Source organism: Scleropages formosus, chromosome 15 (genome assembly GCF_900964775.1).
Source record: "Scleropages formosus chromosome 15, fSclFor1.1, whole genome shotgun sequence".
In the NCBI taxonomy this organism is placed as follows: Eukaryota; Metazoa; Chordata; class Actinopteri; order Osteoglossiformes; family Osteoglossidae; genus Scleropages; species Scleropages formosus.
In genome coordinates this window covers 18,986,799-19,006,594 of record NC_041820.1, presented here as the reverse complement: position 1 = coordinate 19,006,594, position 19,796 = coordinate 18,986,799, and the positions used below count along the sequence as shown (strand labels likewise).

Genomic DNA, 19,796 nt, shown 5'->3' with positions numbered 1-19,796 from the left:
TGATTGAGGGCAAGATTTTCACATTTCAACATTTCACTTTAGGGAAATTTTGCAATACTTCTCTTTTGGAGGCACAGACAAGCAGCCAATTTAGACATGTAGTACTGCGTAGTTTCAACCAACCAACGTCAACAACCGCTTGTCCCGCGCGGGGTTGGGGTGAGCCGAAGCCTAACCCGGTAACATACGGCGCGAGGCCGGAGCAGGGGGCGCACCCAGGACGGGACGCCAGTCCATCGCAAGGCACCCCAAGCCGGGTTCAAACCCCAGCCCTACCACGCAGCGAGCCCTGGCCCAACCTGCCGCACCACCACATCCCCAGCAGTGTAGTTTCTGTGGAGCTGAAATATGGAGAGGTCTGGGTCTGGATGAGTGCTGGGTCTGGATCTTTTTTAGTGTGATGCTGTGAATCAGTTTCCTGCATCGTAGGCTTCTGAAACAGCCAAGGAATTCTGCTGCTAGATGTTCACACCACAACGGGAGGGATGGCTTCTCTTGCCTGGGTCAGAGTCAAGGGGGAGGGCGACCCACATCACTCACCAGTCTCCCAGGTGCTGATATTGTGTGGGGCACTGGACTGATGTTCTAGCTGCCTCTTCATGAGTTGGCTCATGGTCAGGGCACCCAGGGAACCACGCTTGGCCTGTCGGTACTGGCCTGGAGATGACACAAACACACATACGCGCACACACGCACACACGCACGGACGCAAACACACAGACACACAAACGCGGACAGACAAAAGCACACGGGATGAGTCTCAAGGTCCCCGTAACCAGCAAGACGACCATCCAGCCCACCTCTTCGGTAAAAGCCGTCTCCCTCTAAGTTAAACGCCGTACACAGGCTTTAAACACATAAACCACCCTGAGGGTAGGAGGCTAGTCTGCTTGCTGTGCCTCTAGGAACACTGGGAAACCGAATCAAAACAGTTTCTTAAAAGTGTACCTTTGAAAACTTTGAAATCTTATTTATTTTTATTCCATCAGTTTGCTTGTCCTTGTACTTTTCTTCAGTCAGATACTACCAGGGGGGTGGAAACTGCTTCCAGAACTCCTTGCAACTGTCGTTGGCTTAATGGTGAAAAAAAAAAAAACATTGAATTCCACTGGATCATGTTGAGTGCAAATGCAAATGGAACTGCTGTGTTCTGTCTGTCACCTCCCTGGGAGGGAGGGAGGGTTGAGTCAGTGAGCTGCAAGAAGATGACGTGGTATTGAGACACCAGGTGATACCCATCCTGCATCTGGAGCAATGGAGCCACGGTCCCTTTCTGGGCATCCTGAACCCACAATTTGTATAAAGGCATTGTGGGTCAAACCCTTGATGGACCAAGAAGGTCCTGCCTTCCAGTACAAGTTCATAGTGTGAAATCTGCCTTATTTTACACAGTTTTGATTCTTCTCACCCAGGTTTGTTTTAGAAACAGACGAAGTAAGCAGCATCCACGAGAACATAAAAAAGTACGTTTTATTAATACGAAATAAAAACCTTGTTTTACGCATCGGTAATTTTATTAACGACTCTTTCCTCTGTAATTTTCAGTTATGTTTTTTGGAGAATTGACTGCGTTTCATTTCATTTCTTTTTCTTCTATTCTTAATTATTTTATATTACATTGAGTGAGCACGATTCTGTAAATTATGAACCTCGTTGAGTCATCATTCTTTTTCACAGCACATGGATGGTACGGAATAAAGCGGATGGCAGCTGCTGGGGCGGAGCGAGACGACTGTCACTCAAACACAGGAGGGGCACCACACACAGGAACGAGAGAATGGGGATGATGGAAGTCCTGGCTGTGAGTCAAGCGCCCGTGTAACACCCAGCCCTTCTCACGCTCCGGCGTTTGATCAGAGAACAGAAGAGAGAAGCAGTCGGCGTTCCTACTTGGTATCGACGGGCGGCTGTTTGTGTCTGGGACGGTGGCCTCCAGAGTGGGGGCTGAGGCTGACTCCCGCGGCTTTTCCGTTGCGGGCGGAGCCGTGTTATCTGCAAGGTAACGGGGGTGAGCGATGGGCGCGGCAGCAGCTCTTCACCTCACTACCGGGTGGGTGGGGCTGAGGTTCGAAGGCAGGATGATCGACGATGTATCTGATGATGGCGGCGTCTCAGTTGTGTTGACATCCTTTCGGTTCGTCAGCAGCCCTCTGCGACGAGGTATCGCCTTTTGTAGTTGGTGTTTACGCCCGAGGCAGTTTCCTTTGCTCTTGTTTTGTTTCTCTAAAATTGCCATTAGATTATCCGCAAATTTACATATTCAAGTACTAATTCCGAAAGAGGGATTTCGTTTACAAATTCAGGCAAACTAATTAGGGTCGGGTTAATTCTGTCTCACTAATTTGGTCGGCAGATAAACACCAGCTGCATATACCTAACTGCGCGACTACTTTTCGCATGCTTATTTTTTACGCTCTTTCCACATATTTGTAAGAAAAAAAATGCAAAAAGTAGTTCAGCGTGGATAAAAAATTGATTTAAAAACGTATGGAATGATTCTACTCTTACCGTCTGCACACCTGCTTATGGAAAGCTGATGGAAAAGCACGTGGATTAGCAAGGAGCTTCAAATTTAGTGCTTCCGAATTTAAGAAAAGCAGTGTGATCCTGTGACGAGGCACACAGGATCAGACCACATGCATGCACGCAACAGAATGTCAAATCTCTGTTTCACTGTGCTGAAAAGGACAGACATGCAATAGAGAAAAAGGATGTAAAACATATTTCACACACTTTTATTTTGCACACAAACATATCTCACACACACACACACACACACACACACAGATCTTCCTTACCTGTCTCTGCTGGGGGGTCACCCAACTTGTCCAGTGTGTTAAAGGAGATGTCCAGATATTCCCTCTGGATCGCACTAACTGCAATCTTCCTCTGCTTACGCTGCCGTGGCACTATCTGGATCTTAAACTCCGCCTCCTCGCCGTCGTCCTCGGGCTTAGGGTCGCTGTCAGCCCCATCGCCAAGATCATCATCGGGGTCTTCATCGCTGCCGGCAGTGGGATCTGGGGGAGGCTCAGAATCCTCTGGGACGCTCAAGAAAACAGTCTTCCCAGATGGACTGGCGATGGGACCCGTCCCATCCTCAGGGTTTGCACCAGGCTCATCCAAAGACATCTCTGGTACAGCTGGCGTTTTTCTCAGCAGATCCCGCTTCTGCTTCAGGGTTAGGGGGCTCTCTTGGGATGCATCCTTTGGGTGCTCTGGGATTACAAACCCCTGAGAATCTGGGAGGTCTAGGGAGCCAGCAGGGGTTACGGGGCCCTTCGCTGGGGGACACAGGGTTCTTTCCTTTGGGTCTGGAGTAAAAACATCCGTGGAGCAGTCCTCTACACTCACCTGTACCACTGGTGCCGGCCGCAAGGTGGTCCTGGGTGTTGTGGGCATGGGTGGCTGGCCATTGGGCCGGGCACCTTTGAGATTCTGTACCTCAAACTCCTCATCGCTTTCCACGATACACAGTGGTGGCAAGGGCTCGAAGACCAATGAGTCACTGTCAGACATGGAGAGTATGGAGTGCTTCTCAGGAATTGATGTACAGTCAGAAGAGAGGTCTATGAGGTCGGGGTCTTCTTTCGGGGAGAGTGGTGCCCCGCCCGGGGAGCCTGGCTTGTCCTCAAAGGTCTCCATGCAGCTGAGCCGCACCTCAGGAATGACGGGCCTTCGGCCATCAGCGGGAGGCTCCCGAGACCCCCGGCGCTCCTGCAAGTCGAGGCCCTCCACCCGGACGAAGGAACCATCAGAGGATCCCCTGGGCTGGGGCTCAAGAGGCTGCGAGGGGACACTGCTGCCAGGAGCGGTGGGCCCCTGGAGGTCACAGCGATCAATGCAGGACTTCCGCCGATGCTCATCCAGGTTGTAAAGCATGGAGTCGGCATTGCCGATGTCCAGGGACTTCTGCTTGTGCATGGCCTGCAGACGTTTCTTCTTGGTACTCTCTTGGCGTACACATCGCAGGAGGCTGTCCTGCAGGGCTCCACCCTCCCGGTACTCTAAGAGCTCCATGTCACCTAACCATAAGATGGGGGGGACAATCAGGTGATGGCCAGTACACCATAATATAAAACCAGTCTTACTAAACTCCACCGCACACTGTCGCAAAAGTTTACTCGCCGAAAAGGACAATTTGGTAAACGCAAGTCAAACGTGTTTCCTAAAGCACTACATTACTTTAACTGCAGAATGCTTTCAGTTCTGTTCCTGGGAACAAATTATCCAAGGAGATTCCACATCTTGGCATGAAAACAATACCGCCGAATTCGTAATTTGCTTTTCGCTGCTACTTTCTTATAGTCGAGCCATTTATCGAGATGTGAGGCACTATTGACGTTCTCTGGATTGCAGTGTCACTCTGCTTTATCAACATATTAGGAAAATATATTAAGATACACACATATAAGATAGAGACAAGAACATTTATTGAAAGAATGAGAAACAGCACTGAAAGACAGCCTACAAATGGCATAAAAAGAGTTCTTGTCCCACATTTTGTTGTAGAACCTTTCAGTTAAGCAGAATTCCACGGGAATTGTCAATTACTTTTGATGCTGCTAATTTTGATGTTTAATTCAAGCAGGTGGCACTTTAATCCACACCATCGCACCGTTGAGAAAACATGCTGTCCTAGTTCTGCCAAAAACTTCCATACAGCCTTCCTCAGTGCGGACCCATAAGGCCTGCTGTTCATAGGACGTGAGTGGTGAGCAAGCTGCGTTAACCCCTAAATCTCCACAGTTCCTACTTTTCTGGGCGTTGAGCTCCACCGGCTGGTATTTAACCGACTTGTTGCCACCGATCCGCTTCAGCCTGGCGAAGAAGGTCTGGGACTCCTTGTTGCCGGCCCCCGTGGGAGTGTCATGTACATCAGACTCATCAAAAACACTGTCCTCCTCTATTGGGATAAAAATCAGTAATATATAACAGGTCACTGTGACTGTGGTTTTCTAGAATTTCTATTCCTTACACAAATGCCTTCTCATGAAAAGATTTCTCACTGCCGTATAAAAACAGGTATGTGGTGCAGTATGGGTGGATGTAAGCCTTCTGGCATGAACCAGTGGCATAAGGGTCCCCACCTTTCTCCTTCTCACTATAGCGGCTGATGTTGGAGTTGTCGCTGTAAAGTGGACCAGCTGTGGCGTGCGGCCGGCAGCTGTGGTACTGCGCGTTCAACGTGTTGATGGTGATGTGGATCAAGTGCAGAACCACCTTGCTGACGTCCATTTCCCTGTAGGGGTACTGTGCCCACCAACACAGAAACAGGGACAAAACAGAGAGAGGGAATCCAACATGGATTAATGGCAGAATCAATAAATAAAGAAGGGATTCCTTGCAACTGAGATTTTCTCGCACAAATTTAAGCGCAGTTTAAGTTATTTGAAGGACAACGCTGAGGGTGCAAAGGGAGCAACCCATGAGGAAGCAATGAAGTATAACATCATTGCCCCCTACAGGCAAATTCTGCTGCAGTACCTTGTAGAGGACCACCAGCAGAGCCTTCAGCCACATCTGGCGAAGGTGCGGCTGTAGCGCCCAGAGCGAGCAGCGAGGCGGCTGCTGGAAGTAGTGCCGCAGCTGTGGGCAGGCGCAGTACTTCAGCACCTGGACCACTAGGGGGAGAAGCTGCTTCCCCAACCCAATGTTGTAATCCATCACCTGCAGCAGGGTCAAAAGGGCTGTAAGTTAGCAGCCAGCATACCACAACTAAAAGGCGAAGTCCACATCTGGGGGATTCTAGCTGTCCTCACCTGAGCAATGCCAGCAATGAAGGCATTGAAGCAAGTTGAGATACGCATCTTCTGCGGGGCTACCATGAAGCAACCCTCCTGCTGGTCATAGCCCAGCAGCACGTACAGATGACGCTTGACGGCATTGAAAGCCTTGGCACTGCCGATGTCAGCTTCAGCGCTGCTCTTGTCCTTAGCCATGAACTTCATGAGCACCATGATCAAGTGGTGCACTGTCTGGTGGTCAATCCCAACATCCTCTGGCAGTGGATCCTTGATGAGGACATCATCCTCGGGTGGGTTTTGGCCTAGGAGAGGGGCTGAACCGTCAGAGGTATAGGGCAGGAATAATCTGACCTTGCAGAGGGGGAGGGGGACAGACCATAGAAGCCAGGCATCACCTCAACTTTCTTTCTAACTTCTCAGTTGACACATCTCTCTTTAGCTCTGGAAGGAAACAGCTGACAGCTGATCACGGTCACCTGCTACCATACAAGAGGACATCTGATGCTGCACGGCAGCTGAGTTCCTAAAGACTACAGCAGATGTCACATGGAGTACAAAATGGCTATGGCTGGTTTTGTCTATAAACTACCTTGGAGGACTGGGGTGAGTATTTAATTAAGTTCTTATTATGACTCACGCAGATCTTTTTTGGGTATGGTCTGTTATGCCAGTTTAGTTTGTAGGTTACATTACAAAACGCTGCAGGTTGAAAAATGCTAAATGTGCTGTTACTGGAAGAACTTTGGAAGAGCTCTGCTTTCCTCTAGTACAGCTCGTCATCTGCAAATGAAAGAAATCAGACTGGTTCTCTTATTTACCTGGCAGGACTCTCTCTATCATATCTCCCAGAGAGGGGGCAGACTGCTCATGCCTCGTGAGCCTTAGAGCTAAAAACCACACATGGAGAACACGATTTAGGAAATGCACTGGGGTCACAGGGGGTCACGTGTCCAAGTTTCAAGTCACTGAGGTCTGGAGTTAACGCCTCTGCGCACGCATTTTGAGGTGGGAGATCGACAGCTCTGCACAACATGCGTGCTTCACTGTGGAACTGCTCCCGTTTTTCAGAAGTCTGTGGTCGGTGAGGCTGTTAAAGGTCACGTGTGTGGCCACTCCTTTCAAGTTTAGCAGTTTCTTGAACACTTGCAGAACTCGGACAAAGATCGCCGACGCTCGGACTTCACTGTGAAAACTGTGAAAAGCTACAAACGGATGGAAAGGAAACCACCGAGCGAAAAGATGGACAATGACGTGCAGATGTAAAAAAAAAAAGGAGAACAGATGACTGAATCAGACAGTTGAGTGAAGAGAAACAGTAGGAGAGCGAGACGGACAGACGCACGCATGGACTGGGCCGCTAACTCACGCAGTCTGCTGCTCAGTGTCTCGGGTAGTGAGAAGGCCCGCTTGGACTCAGACGGACCCTTGACGCTGTCCCGAAGGGAGCGTACACTCTTCTGCTGATTCCGAGCAAAGCGTGCACGGCGGATCTTCCACATGGCGGCGTCGCTAAGGTTAGCCACGTTGGTTCGCACTGCTGTGATGGCTAGGAGTGCAGTGCCAAGAGAGATGAAGGAATACAGGACCAAGCTATTTATCTTGCAGCCAACACAGGTCATTCCCTTTTGTCAAAAGGAGGAATTTTACTGGTTCAAATATTGTGCACAGGCAGGGATGGGGAGGTACTGGCTGGAAGCGCTGTTATATGAGGCAGCTTGTTGGAAACTGTCGCGTTGGACTAAGCACTTGGAAGGCAAAGGTTCCAGTTGCACTATTAATTTATTGTTTAGCTGGCACTTTCATCCATAGCTCTAACCCTAACCCTAACCCTACTGGAGAGTACCTTCATCAGGTGCTATGCAGCAGATCACCGCTACACTACACGGTGCCCCAATTATTTTTTTTTTGTATGTTAATAAAAACCTCAGTTTGTTTCCAGCTCCTGCTGTCCTGCCCATGGGACCACTGCCCACACCATCAATCACAGCATACATGGATAAACATTCACCAGCCACTTTATTGGACACACCTGACTGTTTCCACCAACAGTTTACCCCCCACAGTTAGCGAACCACATGCTAGAGACTAAGTATATGCAAGGCAAGCGGATGGGGTCGAGACGTCCATTTACTGCTTAAATAAAGGTTATAATGAACATGACACGTGCTCTAAATAACTTTGTATGTGGCATGAATGTTGGCGCCAGTTGCGCTGGTCCCAGCATCTTAGAAACAACCATCCGCCTGCAGTTTTTGCACACGGACAAAAAGTTCAAAGAGAATGGTGTGATGGGTAAATAAAAATCCAGTCAGTAGTTGTCCTGCAGGTGTAAAAGCCTCACTGATGACAGAGGTCAGGGAGAACGGCAAGAGTCGTTAAAGCTAAGAAGAAGGCCATAATTGCAAAAATAATGGCTCGGTATAACAGCAGCGCTCAGACAGTCATCTCTGAACTGACAGCTCGTCAAACCTCGAAGCAGATGAATTACAGTAGCAGAAGACAACCCTGGGTTCAGCACCTTTGAGATCGGACCAATAAGATCAGGTTCTAATACACCTGCAGGCACCAAAACTGGAAGATTAAAAAGAGAAAAATGTTTCCTGGCCTGAGAAATCCCAGTTTCTGTTACAACATGCTGATGGCACGTTCAAAAATCGGTGTAAAAAGAACGAATCTACGGATCCATCCTGATTGGCATTAACAGTACAGGTTGGCGATGGTGGTGTAACGGTGCCGGAAATGCATCACGTCACAAAGCACACGCTACCTCAGGATGGTTCCAGGACCGTACCAGTGCCTTAGCACACCCCATAGGCCTGCACAGTGCCCACCTCTGAAGCCAACAGGGCATCATTGGGATGAGGTGCATGCAATATTTCTAGAATGAACGTGCTGCCACGAAACGTGCAGAACCTGCGTAAAGCTTTTGGGCCAGCATGAACCCGAAGCCCTGCGGAGTGTGTCCAGCACCTTGCACTGAATTCATGCTGGGGGCAAAAAAAAAGAGACACTAGCCAGGTGTATTCACTAAAGTGGCTGGCGAGTGTATGCTGTTGTGTCTTTATTCTATATGGGATGGGTATAAATCCCCCACTCCTACATAATAACACAGACATGGACATATTAAGCAGTTGCATGAGCCAACAAGGAGTTCTGCAGCAGAGCGTACTGGTGGGGAAGGGGAACTCTTTGTTGCAGTCCAGGTGCAGCTGGGCCTCCAGGGAAAGCGTCTCGAAGCGGTTCAGGAAGAACTCCCAGCTGAGTGCTGGGATGTCTTCTCTGAGGAAGTGCAGCAGTAGCAGTTTGCTGAGGATCACGGGCCGGTCCCTTACCACCGTGTCAAACTGGAAGTCCAGGCTCAGGCACAGGCCCTGGGGTGGGGCGGTTAAGACACGGTACCTTAATCGTTCAATCAAAGCTCCTCCCAAGAGAGCAGGAATAAAAACTCATCGACGGAATCTGATGTGACTTCACTTCCCCTGCACGTCCCTCCCATCAGTTTCGCTTGACAGGCTAAAGATGAAAATGAGCAGGACTGAAAGCAACCTCCCTCCCACTTCACACCCCTCCAGCTTGCCTGCAGTGTGGGCCTCTTGATGGTGTCCAGCAAAAGTCGCGCTCGCGTGGCCACGGCCGGGTTGACATCCTCCACCGCGGCTAAGAAGCAGCAGAACGCATGGGCCAGCGAGTATTTCAGCCGGTGATTCTTGGTCACTGAGGGGATGTCTATGAAGCGGCACAGCACCGCCACCCTCTCCACTGGTGAGGAGACAAAGGGGAAGGTACAACCGGGACAACAAACCTGTCAAAGTGCACTTATTTTACAAGACGACCTCTTACACCAGAACTTCATACCATAAACATTGCAGATTTCAAATATCATTATCATTTTTATTCTTTACAGCATATTTTACAATAATAACTCTCTAATTATATATAAAAACTCAACCAGATTTGCGGCCGTATCCTATATACTGCATAAACCTTATACTTACCTTACTTGAACCATTACAAGTATCCAGCGCATGATGGCGATGTTATCATATAAATTTCTGGTTTATTATATTAAGCCAATAACATTATGGCGGCGAAGTAAACGTTCGACAAATAAGAAGTTCCACTGAGAATGCCTAGTACTTAAGTTCATGCTAAAAAATCTAAATTGGAGCAAGTAATGTAAAATCTTTTCTGGTACTGGATGCAAAAAATATTTATGGTACTCAGTGTAATCTTGTACAAATACAGGGGGAACTCACCAGGCTCACTTAAACACTTAGGGGCATGTCGCCCCCTCCCACCCCACCTTGTAAATCCTATGACTGGAGGGAATTATTGGTAATATATGCATGTCAAGAGTTGCCCTCTAGATGGCGCCATTGTAGAGCCCTCAGGTGGGAAGGTGTCACTGTATTTGTGCTGAACTTTGCGCAGGACAGCAAAGTGCAGACACCCAACTGGGCTCCTTCTGGGTGATTTACAGTCATGTGTAAACGGCCATCTGCTTTAGATGGGCTGAAATCTCCAGTCTGGGAGGGTAATTAGTTAATTGGAATTAATGATTTACTGTAGAGCAGAGGTGGGTGTACCCTGCTGTCTCTCCAGCGCTGCAGTGAGGATTTACGTTCATTCGTTTAGCAGACACTTTTCTCCAAAGTGACTTCCAATGAACACTATGTAGTAGTATCAGCCCCCATACTTTCACCCAAGATGACTTACTCTGCTTGGATATACTGTATGCAAAAATTCAGTCATTACCAGCGAAACACTCTTTCAATTTAGAGTCACCAATTCACGTTTTTGGACCGTAGGGGGAAGCTGGAGCACCTGCAGGAAACCCACACCGACACAGGTAGAACATGCAAACTCCATATACGTACACAGATCAGGGATTAAACCCACACCTTGTGGCACCACCTAGGTGCTGTGCCACAACAGCATTACTTGCTGCACCACTGTGCCACTCGAATGCTCGGGTCTTCAGAGCAATAATGTAGATGCTTCATTCAGACAGTCAGTTCTGGTGCTTTCACTTCAAACCCGAATGCCGACCCTCTCACAGAGGCGCTCATTAATTCTATGGCCGTTTTGCAAGGCATCATCATGTGCCAGCATGGAGGTATTTGAGTGCGGGGTGTCACCTTTCCCCTCATCCTGCCCTATGACACCTATAACCCATGCATCTGGAGCTGCACCATGATGCCCCTTTCCCCTAGACTCACCAAGGTCACCTTCCACTCCTCAGCCAATTGCTGGGCCCCAGATAATCCAGCAATCCCGCCTTGCTATGGCTGCATTGGTAACCATGGAAACTCCTTTGCCAAGCTAATGTGCTGTGTGAGGGGGATTACAGAGGCAGCAGGAGGAGGGAGACCCTAGACACCACACTAGGTGCAGTCACATGTACCAACACAAACAGTGTGGTACCACAGCTATAGAGGGGGGTTTTAACAAGCCTGTCTCCAGGAACAATGTGGTCATTGTTGTGACTGCATCTCTTCATTATGTCGCAAAAAGACAAAGTCATTTTCTCTTACTTTCTACAAATCCTAAAGTATGCACGATGATTTTAAGTTCTCACAGCCAACAGTAAACATCTTAGTTAATCAGATCAAATCATACTATGGTTTCAGATGGCCTGCCTGTACCCCATTCCCCCTGACTCCTACCCCTCTACATACCCCTTGTTCCTCACCTGCTTCAAAGCGTGTTTTCCAGTCCTTGCTATTGAAGCTGCTGTCCACAATGGTCCAAAAGATATCCGCGCCATGTGGGAGTGAGAGGGCATGCAGGAGCTGGGGAACAGCCAGTGAGGCTAGCTGGCAGAACTTAGACTTCAGCATCCGCCACAGGCTGAGGGGAGGTGTACGGAGACAGAGACCATCAGGCAACTGGGCATGGCACCAGGAAACACAGGTAAAACCCTGACATCTCTGTCGAAGTGAAGCAAGAGGATGAAGGTTTATCTCTCAGAAGGTACTTTGATGTTGAGAAAAGCAGCTTTGAAATGGTAGTAAAATATATGGGTATTGGGGGCGCGGTGGTGCAGAGGGTTTGGCCGGGTCCTGCTCTATGGTGGGTCTGCGGATCGAGTCCTTCTTGGGGTGCCTTGCGATGGACTGGCGTCCCATCCTGGGTGTGATCCCTTGCGCCCTGTGTTGCTGGGTTAAGCTCCGGTTCTCCGCGACCCCGCTCGCCACAAGCGGTTGTAGACATTGCGTGTGTGTGTGATACATAAGTATTCTAAGCACGACTGCATTCTTTTGTTGTGGGGAAGTTCAGAAAGATTTGTATACATGCAAATCAGCTTCAGGAGGCACACAAATTATTACCAGGGAATGAGAAGCTTTTCCTGGACATAGGCAAGGAACTGGGGGTGATCCTTCCGTGCAAGATACAGGCATTCCCCGTGGAGACACAGGATCTTCAAGCAGTTCAGCATGTTGAAGAGGATATCGGGCTCCTCGAACTTGCCCATTTCCTGGACACAGCAAATGCCGATCAGAGCTGGCGCCGTACACACGACGTGGAGAGATTCCACACACGGCAGTAGCGCAGTGGCCCCTACCTGTAGTATGGTGTAAATAAGCTTGAGGGACACAGGAAGGTGCTGGTAGGAGAACTTCTTATCAGTGTTGTTTTTCATGGCTGTGTGTTAAAGCAAGGCAGCGGAAATCCTGGTTAAACAGAGCCTGTAACAGCCAGGGTAATGCTTCACAACAGTTTCGTTGTGGTTGCGATTCACCCGTGTTTTTATTTCTATTCTCCTGTGGGGACCCAAGATACCAATAAAAAGAATACGTTGCGATACTGTTGGTATTTTAAATCCTTCGTAAAAACCAGCTGAAACAGAGCGGCTTGTGTTATGGGTAACGCTGCTTCCTCATCTGTGCACTCGAGTACTGGTCGCTATGGGAACCTACGGGGGTTCTCTGGTAAGTGGCCCTGGTTTCCAGGGTTATCCGCTGCTCTGTTAGCGGGGCTGTCTCCATCCTCAGCGCCGCGATCGGTGCCCACGCTGAACTCCGGCCGGGGAAAGATCAGACTGTCCTCGAGGCTATCTGTGGGCTCCTGTCGGCAGAAGAGTCAGTAGGGGCCCCATCAAAACACCATAGCAGTGTGTATCCATACATCGCAGATGAACTTTGTGAAAAGGTTATTAGCACCAAGATTTTTTTAAATCTCCAACTTTACAACACCCTTAAAAAATGGAGAATGGTATAGGAAGAAGGTGTATCGCAGATGTGTGCCTAAGGACGTGGGGTGTGGTGTTGTAGGGCCTCACCACCAGCTGAATCTCTTCCCGGGGGGCCAGTCTCTCTAGCAGCTCACAGCCCAGCTGGTAGCACAGGATGCTAGACTGACACAGGCTGCACTCCAGTGCCTTCTCGTCCTTCTGGCAGGTGTGTGAGCCACCCCATGGGGCCTGGAACACGTTGTTGATGATGCCCATGATGTCCTTGGCCAGGCTGTTGTCCAGGCCCAGTGTCACACCATCATCCTGAAGCTCCATCTGTCCCGGGCACAGCCATCAGTCTAGACTACTGCTGCTACTTTCAGTGTGGTTTATTAGAAGTGATGTCATTCAGTGTCTGTGTTTATCAACAAAGCTACAGTTAAGAGCATTTTCAGAGAGCCTCAGCATGACACGCTTTCCTGCATAAAATACAGGAGACATGCAAACATACAGCTTTAGATGCCTTGCTTTACAGCGGAAACTACACGGATGTTTGGTAGAGCCTCATGGGCTCTGATGGGTCACCTGTTTAAGGATGAGGTCAAACATCAGGATGAAGCAGCCCAGGTTCATGTCATCATCCTCACAGTCCAGGTCAAGGGCGCAGTGGCCAGTGGCATGGCCCAGGTTTTTGAAGGGGCTGCAGCGCAGCGGGCTCCGAAATGGACTCCGAAAGGGGCTGGGGAATGGGCTCAGGCTGTTGTGCTGGCCACGGCGGCCTGGGTCTGACACTACACTCACCTGTGCATGTATGAACACTGCACATCAGCAGAGGGACACCATCCAGCACATCACTGCACACACTCCATCTCTTCCTACATGTGTCAAGGTTCAATCCAGCACTGTCATTTCACTCATTAATCTAATTTCAGCAGGTCTAGCTGAGGTTTTTTTAATGTAATTAGGTCTGAATTTAGTCTGGAGCAGTTACCATGGCAACATATGGTCTCTTGCCAGTCCTCCAGGCATCATTAATGAAGGGCAGATAATTCATTCACAGATGAACACATCACTTCCTGTCTGCTGCGGCGGCTGCATGTTGTTGCTTCATGAGGAGAGCAGCAACATGCAAGAGAACTAACTCTGTTTCCGTGGCATCGGGTCCTCAAGAGGCTTTTGGAAAAAGCCAAGCTGTGTGACTCATTCCCAGCCGGATGCCTTCCTTGGCTCAGCTCCCTGTCTCTCTCTCTCACTCTCTCTGTTTCTTTGTCCTTTCCTCGTATCCATCAGCTTGTTGTAGACTGTAACTCCCTTACCCTCCGAGCCCCCAGGTTGCCCGACAGGTCTGTTGCCCGTGCCTTCCTCTGATTGGCCAGTTCTTTCACGGAATTGACTCCATCAGAGAACATGGAGATCAGCAACTGCAGGGGCACCACAATGTCTAGTTCTGACAACACCTGTGTGGGAAAATGCACAGAAACAAACCCTCAGTCCTCAGGAAGGTCTTTGGAACTTGTCAGAAAAGTTAGAAAGAGAAAAGCAGAGCTGGGCTCCGCAGGGGGAAAGTAGATCAAATGCCTAGCTCGTGCTGCTCAGCTTTCCGCAACAGTTTTAAACCCATGGTGCAACCCAGATCCGCAGTCTTCGAGGACCAGGCCTACACTCGTCTGCACTGATCTTCAAATACTGACCTAAATCCACACAGTCCAGACATCCTTTGACATCCCAGGTGGTTAGCCTGCATCACTGAGCTTGGCTAGTAATATTCCTACACTCGTGGAGCTCTGGTTCGGTTCCAACAGTAGCACTCGGCCAGACGGACAGACAAACGCTCAGTTGTTCCAGTGCTTCACATCGCTGGACGGCTCTTACACAGTCGACTGGGTTGGGCAGCTGGGCAGGATCCTGGAGGTTACTCACATGCAGCCAGAGCAGAGCCTGCTCCTGGACAGAGGCTGGGTACCCAGAGAAGCGGCAGCTGATAAAGCCGAACATCTCCTCCATGGAGAAAGGCAGGGGACACAGCTCAACGTCAAACATTTTACTGCGGGAAAAGCAGGAAGCATAGAAACGATCATTTTGTTGGCATGTATGGGTTCTTGGAATGTATACATTATTTATATGTGAATTTATTTCATGGTCTGTACAGAAAAAAAAAGTTTGAGTGCTGAACTACATCTGTGTGCATTACAATAAATAGACGTGAATTTAGATGCTATTCAATTCCATTTTTTGTTTTTTTTATTGTTATAGAACACTTTCCACCTCCAGTTTCATGGCCGTTTGGAGCCATAAAAATGGTGGGTGTACGTACCCTAGAAATCAAAGAAAGCAGCAGTCAGAAGTTTATGGAAGAGGGAACTTCATTGTGGGAACTGTTATTGATTCTTTGCACAATGGAATAAATTACATGTATCACCTTTCTTCAAAGCAACGTATAATGATAACTATGTTGTATTCAGCTGAGACCTTTATCCAAGGTGACTTTCAATGCCAGATATACTGCACTGCACTCCCCACAATCATTTATCAATCTGTGCAATACAGTAAAATTAATATACGCATACACGCAATACACAATGGGCAAGTCAGAGTCACTGACTGAAACACATCTTTGGAGTGTGGGAGGAAACGAGAGCAACCTGGGAAAACCTATGGGAACAGAGGAAAAACAAGCAAAGTCCACAGCGACCGAGCACGGATCGAACCCACATCCGATCGCATCCTGAGACACAAGCACAACATGCTGTGCCACTGTGCCAAACGATTTGGGCCGAGTGGGAAGGAACAGTTTTCGGTTCTCCGATGGGGAGAGTTAGAAAAGGGGGGATTAATCATACCTGAGCACCTCTCGGAATTCCTTCAGCTGGTGGTCGGGCACCTCCGTGCGGATGGCCTCCAGCCACTCCGGCATGAAGCACTCCCACAGCGGCTGGCTGATCACGTTGTAGGGGATGAGGCACAGGATGCGGTTCAAGCCCTCCTTCAGCTGTGTCACCGTGCTGCATGACTTGTCCCAGTAACCACCCACCTGGAGACATGTGCTAAGACACTAAGAGCTCAAGACAGGAACTGAAAACTCACTGACAGATATAGGGCAACAGAGGAAAAAACTGGAGGTCGACGGAAAGAGAATAGTGAAACAAACAAAGGAATAATGGAGACGGACGCAGTGCCGTACACAGGTGGAGCGGTTTCCTTTTCTAATAAAACAGACGGGCCACTGGAGACATGCAGGAGATATTGCCCTCTGCAGGAATTAATTGGTAGAACAAAGGATGACTCTAAAAGAAATTTAGAGACTGACTGCATGTTGAATTCAAATTCTAGAGATAAGCGAAATGCTGGAGACAGACACTCGGCAGCAACGGGGAGTAGAAAGAAGCCTCACCTTTACAAACAGGTCATGTATTTAAACATGCAGTAAAAACTGAGCTCATCGGCCCCTCTCACCCGGGCGAACTCCACCGGCTTGGGTAGCAGGCACATCACCATTACGTCAAAGCGGACGTCACACACGGTCTTCAGCCACTTGGTGACAAACTGCGGCTTGAGCTTCTCCACAAGGCTGCCCACTTCATCATCCATCATGTAAGCAGTGGAGTGGAACCACTGGAAGACCATACTGACGAGCCGCGCCAGGCTCTCTGTGGGCGTGTTCTCGTTGGGCGTGCACAGGCTCACCTGCGACGGCAAAAAGTTGCATCCGGCACAGCCACCAAGCGATATGTAAGACCACGACGCAGAACGAGATCATCAAACACAGAATAAATCTCCAAGAACAATTAAAGATACAATAAAGGTTATAAATCAATTTGATTTAACGCAAAATATCTCCGGATAATTAAATGCAGGTCAGGAGCAGCGTACAGCAGACCGTGTCGTTCACTAAAATTGAGTGGAGTACAGCTCAGCGTAATTTCCTACAGCAAAGCAATCCTTCTTCACAAGGGACGCCTTGGTTGAGGGCTCTTTGTCACGTACATATTTTCCTGCCACTGACCGTTGAATTTAGAGCTGGTGACGATGCGCAGAAGCGTACGGCTGTGAGGAAGCAGCTGGCTACGGAGGTGTGACGAGCTCTATTGCTTCGCAACGAGTGACCCGGTTTCCCGGGCTTATCTGGCATCTTTATAAGCTCCCCAGGTGAACAAACACCAGTATCTCACCGTCCCCAAGCCGTGCGTTTCACGCAGGAATAGCAAGGTGCACGGTGCTAACAGGGCCTCACCAGGAACCAGATGCCAAACTGGCTGAGAAGCCTCTGGTCGTGCTGGTCATCTTCCTTGTTGTCGAATTCAATGTTGTCCAGGGAGTGGTGTGACGCCGACAAGCCCATCTGCCGGCGCCGGTTCATTTCATTCTCCCGAAGCTCGGCGTGGATCTCAGCCTCCTTCAAAAGGCTTGGGGTGGGGTGTGGTGCGGCAGGACAAAGTACGACATGGACAGAGAGCAGGAACAAGACCACAGTCGACTGGAAAGCCTGTATGGTGTTTGCCCTTCAAACCAAAGTGCAAGACGTGAAAGACTTTGATGCCCTATCATGTAGCTGTTCAGCTCATTTGACCTGTCTGTCTCATTAGAGGCTTCCTCATCTCCGGAGCCCTAGAAAGACAGCAAACGGCCAGCTCGTTCGGCCTCCTCGATGTTCATGCGCCTGCTTAAGCTCAATTAAACTCATGAGAATCTCCACCAGCAGCCACCGGCCATTACACCCTGTCCTTACGCCTTCCGTCCCGCTATATCCAGATCTGATTTCTGGCCGTGAAAGAACAGTGCTGTGAGTCAAACTGCATGCATCTGAGGAGCAGTCACTTCCGATAGCATCATCTCATCCATCACGTCTGGAGACCAGCGGTCGCAGGAGTAAACATGGGACACAAAGACACTTACGGCACGGATCTGACACATAACATACAGGCTCTGTTCATCTCATTCGTTTCTATGTTATTTCCCTTTTTTTGGGAGACCGACTTTTTGTACACCATTCTCATTTTCCGCAGAAAAATACTAAACTTAACTTCACATAGTACTGAATTCTTCATCTAAGGGTGATAGTATAATAATTGTTTCTGTTTGTTTTAGCCTGTGCAGCTGTCATCTGTACTAAGTGCACTCTAAGCCATCTGTCTTACCCTTTGGAGACATTATACAGTATATATTTATGCTGTGGTAAGATCTGTTTTGCCCTTAAACTATCCTTGACAGTAAGGTGTATGTGCATGTCCAAACCAGCTCTGTTGCAGGTAAGGTCATGTCTATATATAATTAATCCATGGTATAAATGGAAACTTGGTCATTGGTTAAAGGGTCTCATTTAAATTTAAATGAAATACAATATTTGCAATACGCTGCATGACAGGGAGCAGAGCAGTCTTGCAGCCCGGTTTGAAGCACGTTCTCCATAGTGCATGTACCTGACAACAGCCTCCACGGTGCATACAAGCTCCTCAGCCCCACACTCCCGGGTGTTGATAGGTGGAGGGGAGGTCTGGTACAGATGGGTCTCCGCCGAAGCCCCCACCTCAGCGCTGTGGTGGTTGACATGGCAACGCTTGCAGTAGCGAACCGGTCGGTTGCCATGGCGCCCGCAGCAGCCAGCTGAGAAGCAGGTGACAACTGCCCTCCTGACGTGGGAACTACAGTTCTGTTGGTGGGTAGGGTGAGGGGATGGAAGAGATTCATTGCAGGAAATACGTACCATCATGCGCACTCAAAATACTGTCAATCAGCAATCACAAATACAGCTTACATGAAATATGACTTCAAAGCATGATGGCAGATTCAAAGTGTTGCGTCTGTATCAATGGAGTTTGAAGGTGAAAGATTCATATGATGGAATATTACGCATCCTACGAAATGTGTTGGGGTCTCTGAGGAGACGTAAATATTGATTAAAATAATCAAGTAATTAAAGCGCTGTTTCAGATGAGCTCACAAAAGTCTGCTGGTTCTGATAGCTTTTACGGGTAATTGGTTTCTCTGGTTTTAAATAAATTATTTACATGGCTGCAAAAAGCAGAGCAGCATTGTCTTTAATCAGGTCTGAAATTGGGCTGCCAGTTGGTGGACATGTCTGTTTTTTCTGTATCCTGAAACTGGAATAAGACTATTATCGTGGTGTAAAATCAGCGTTCCAGACTATGAGAGAGGCATGTCGCCATGTAGCTGTGCCAATTAAGATCCAATGTCAGCTCTAAGCGGTGTGGCAGAGAGACACTAATCTCTGCAGAGATCTGGGATGGGCGAAGGAGAAGGACTGTTCCATCGCTTTGAGGGACCAAAGTATGACTCCTGAGAGCGGGGGGATGGATGTGTATCCCTGGAGAGCATCAACTTGCTAAAAATAAAAGGGGCGGCTATGAGGAAGCAAATAATCGGTTCAGACACTAAAAAAATGGCCTGCTTTACCGCCTGTCAGAGTGAGCCGATCCCTCACCCACACGCCTACGCAAGCATCCAGCACTACTCTTCAGAGGAAAACCTTGAAGAGTGATTCAGCTGTTAGATTCTCCTGAGGAACCTCATGCTGTCCCAGCCCACAATCCGCACTTCGAAATCAATCAAAGCCAACCCTTCGGGCTCACTGATAAAAGAGGTTACAGAGTGATGTCTCCAATCAAACCCTGGATTAACACACATGCTATGACTGCTGATGAGCTCTTGCTCATTCCCACGCCTCATGGATGGCTCCCTGATGCCTCACACTGCCTTTTCTCTTTAAAACCAGTGTGCTGGCAACAGGGAGCGTACCCTGTGAAAACAGCTAAACCTCTTTATAGGGGAACAAAGCCCGTTTAAAAGTAAGCTGGTGGATTAGACCTGCTGGACAAAGCAGGACGAGAGACAGCTGTTTCCGTGGATGCTCAGTTGAT

General features: G+C 48.8%; 1 protein-coding gene across 4 annotated transcripts in view; it reads right to left on the bottom strand.

Moving 5' to 3' along the window:
- Positions 1-19,796, bottom strand: part of unc79 (unc-79 homolog, NALCN channel complex subunit) — a 46,727-nt gene that overhangs the window by 11,960 nt on the left and 14,971 nt on the right. For 2 of the 4 annotated variants that reach the window (XM_018727583.2, XM_018727582.2), the window contains 23 exons: positions 18,339-18,568; positions 17,153-17,324; positions 16,375-16,605; positions 15,762-15,952; positions 14,842-14,965; positions 14,238-14,378; positions 13,507-13,722; positions 13,030-13,257; positions 12,668-12,815; positions 12,313-12,392; positions 12,077-12,225; positions 11,440-11,597; positions 9,325-9,506; positions 8,917-9,118; positions 7,114-7,293; positions 6,566-6,634; positions 5,763-6,049; positions 5,488-5,670; positions 5,091-5,253; positions 4,757-4,906; positions 2,799-4,025; positions 1,891-1,992; positions 541-657 (listed from right to left, as the gene is read on the bottom strand). In XM_018727583.2, the coding sequence (XP_018583099.2) occupies positions 541-657; positions 1,891-1,992; positions 2,799-4,025; positions 4,757-4,906; positions 5,091-5,253; positions 5,488-5,670; positions 5,763-6,049; positions 6,566-6,634; positions 7,114-7,293; positions 8,917-9,118; positions 9,325-9,506; positions 11,440-11,597; positions 12,077-12,225; positions 12,313-12,392; positions 12,668-12,815; positions 13,030-13,257; positions 13,507-13,722; positions 14,238-14,378; positions 14,842-14,965; positions 15,762-15,952; positions 16,375-16,605; positions 17,153-17,324; positions 18,339-18,568 (4,930 nt within the window). The remainder of the gene's footprint in view (positions 1-540; positions 658-1,890; positions 1,993-2,798; positions 4,026-4,756; positions 4,907-5,090; positions 5,254-5,487; positions 5,671-5,762; positions 6,050-6,565; positions 6,635-7,113; positions 7,294-8,916; positions 9,119-9,324; positions 9,507-11,439; positions 11,598-12,076; positions 12,226-12,312; positions 12,393-12,667; positions 12,816-13,029; positions 13,258-13,506; positions 13,723-14,237; positions 14,379-14,841; positions 14,966-15,761; positions 15,953-16,374; positions 16,606-17,152; positions 17,325-18,338; positions 18,569-19,796) is intronic. The other 2 variants (XM_018727585.2, XM_018727584.2) reach the window with 2 other exon arrangements.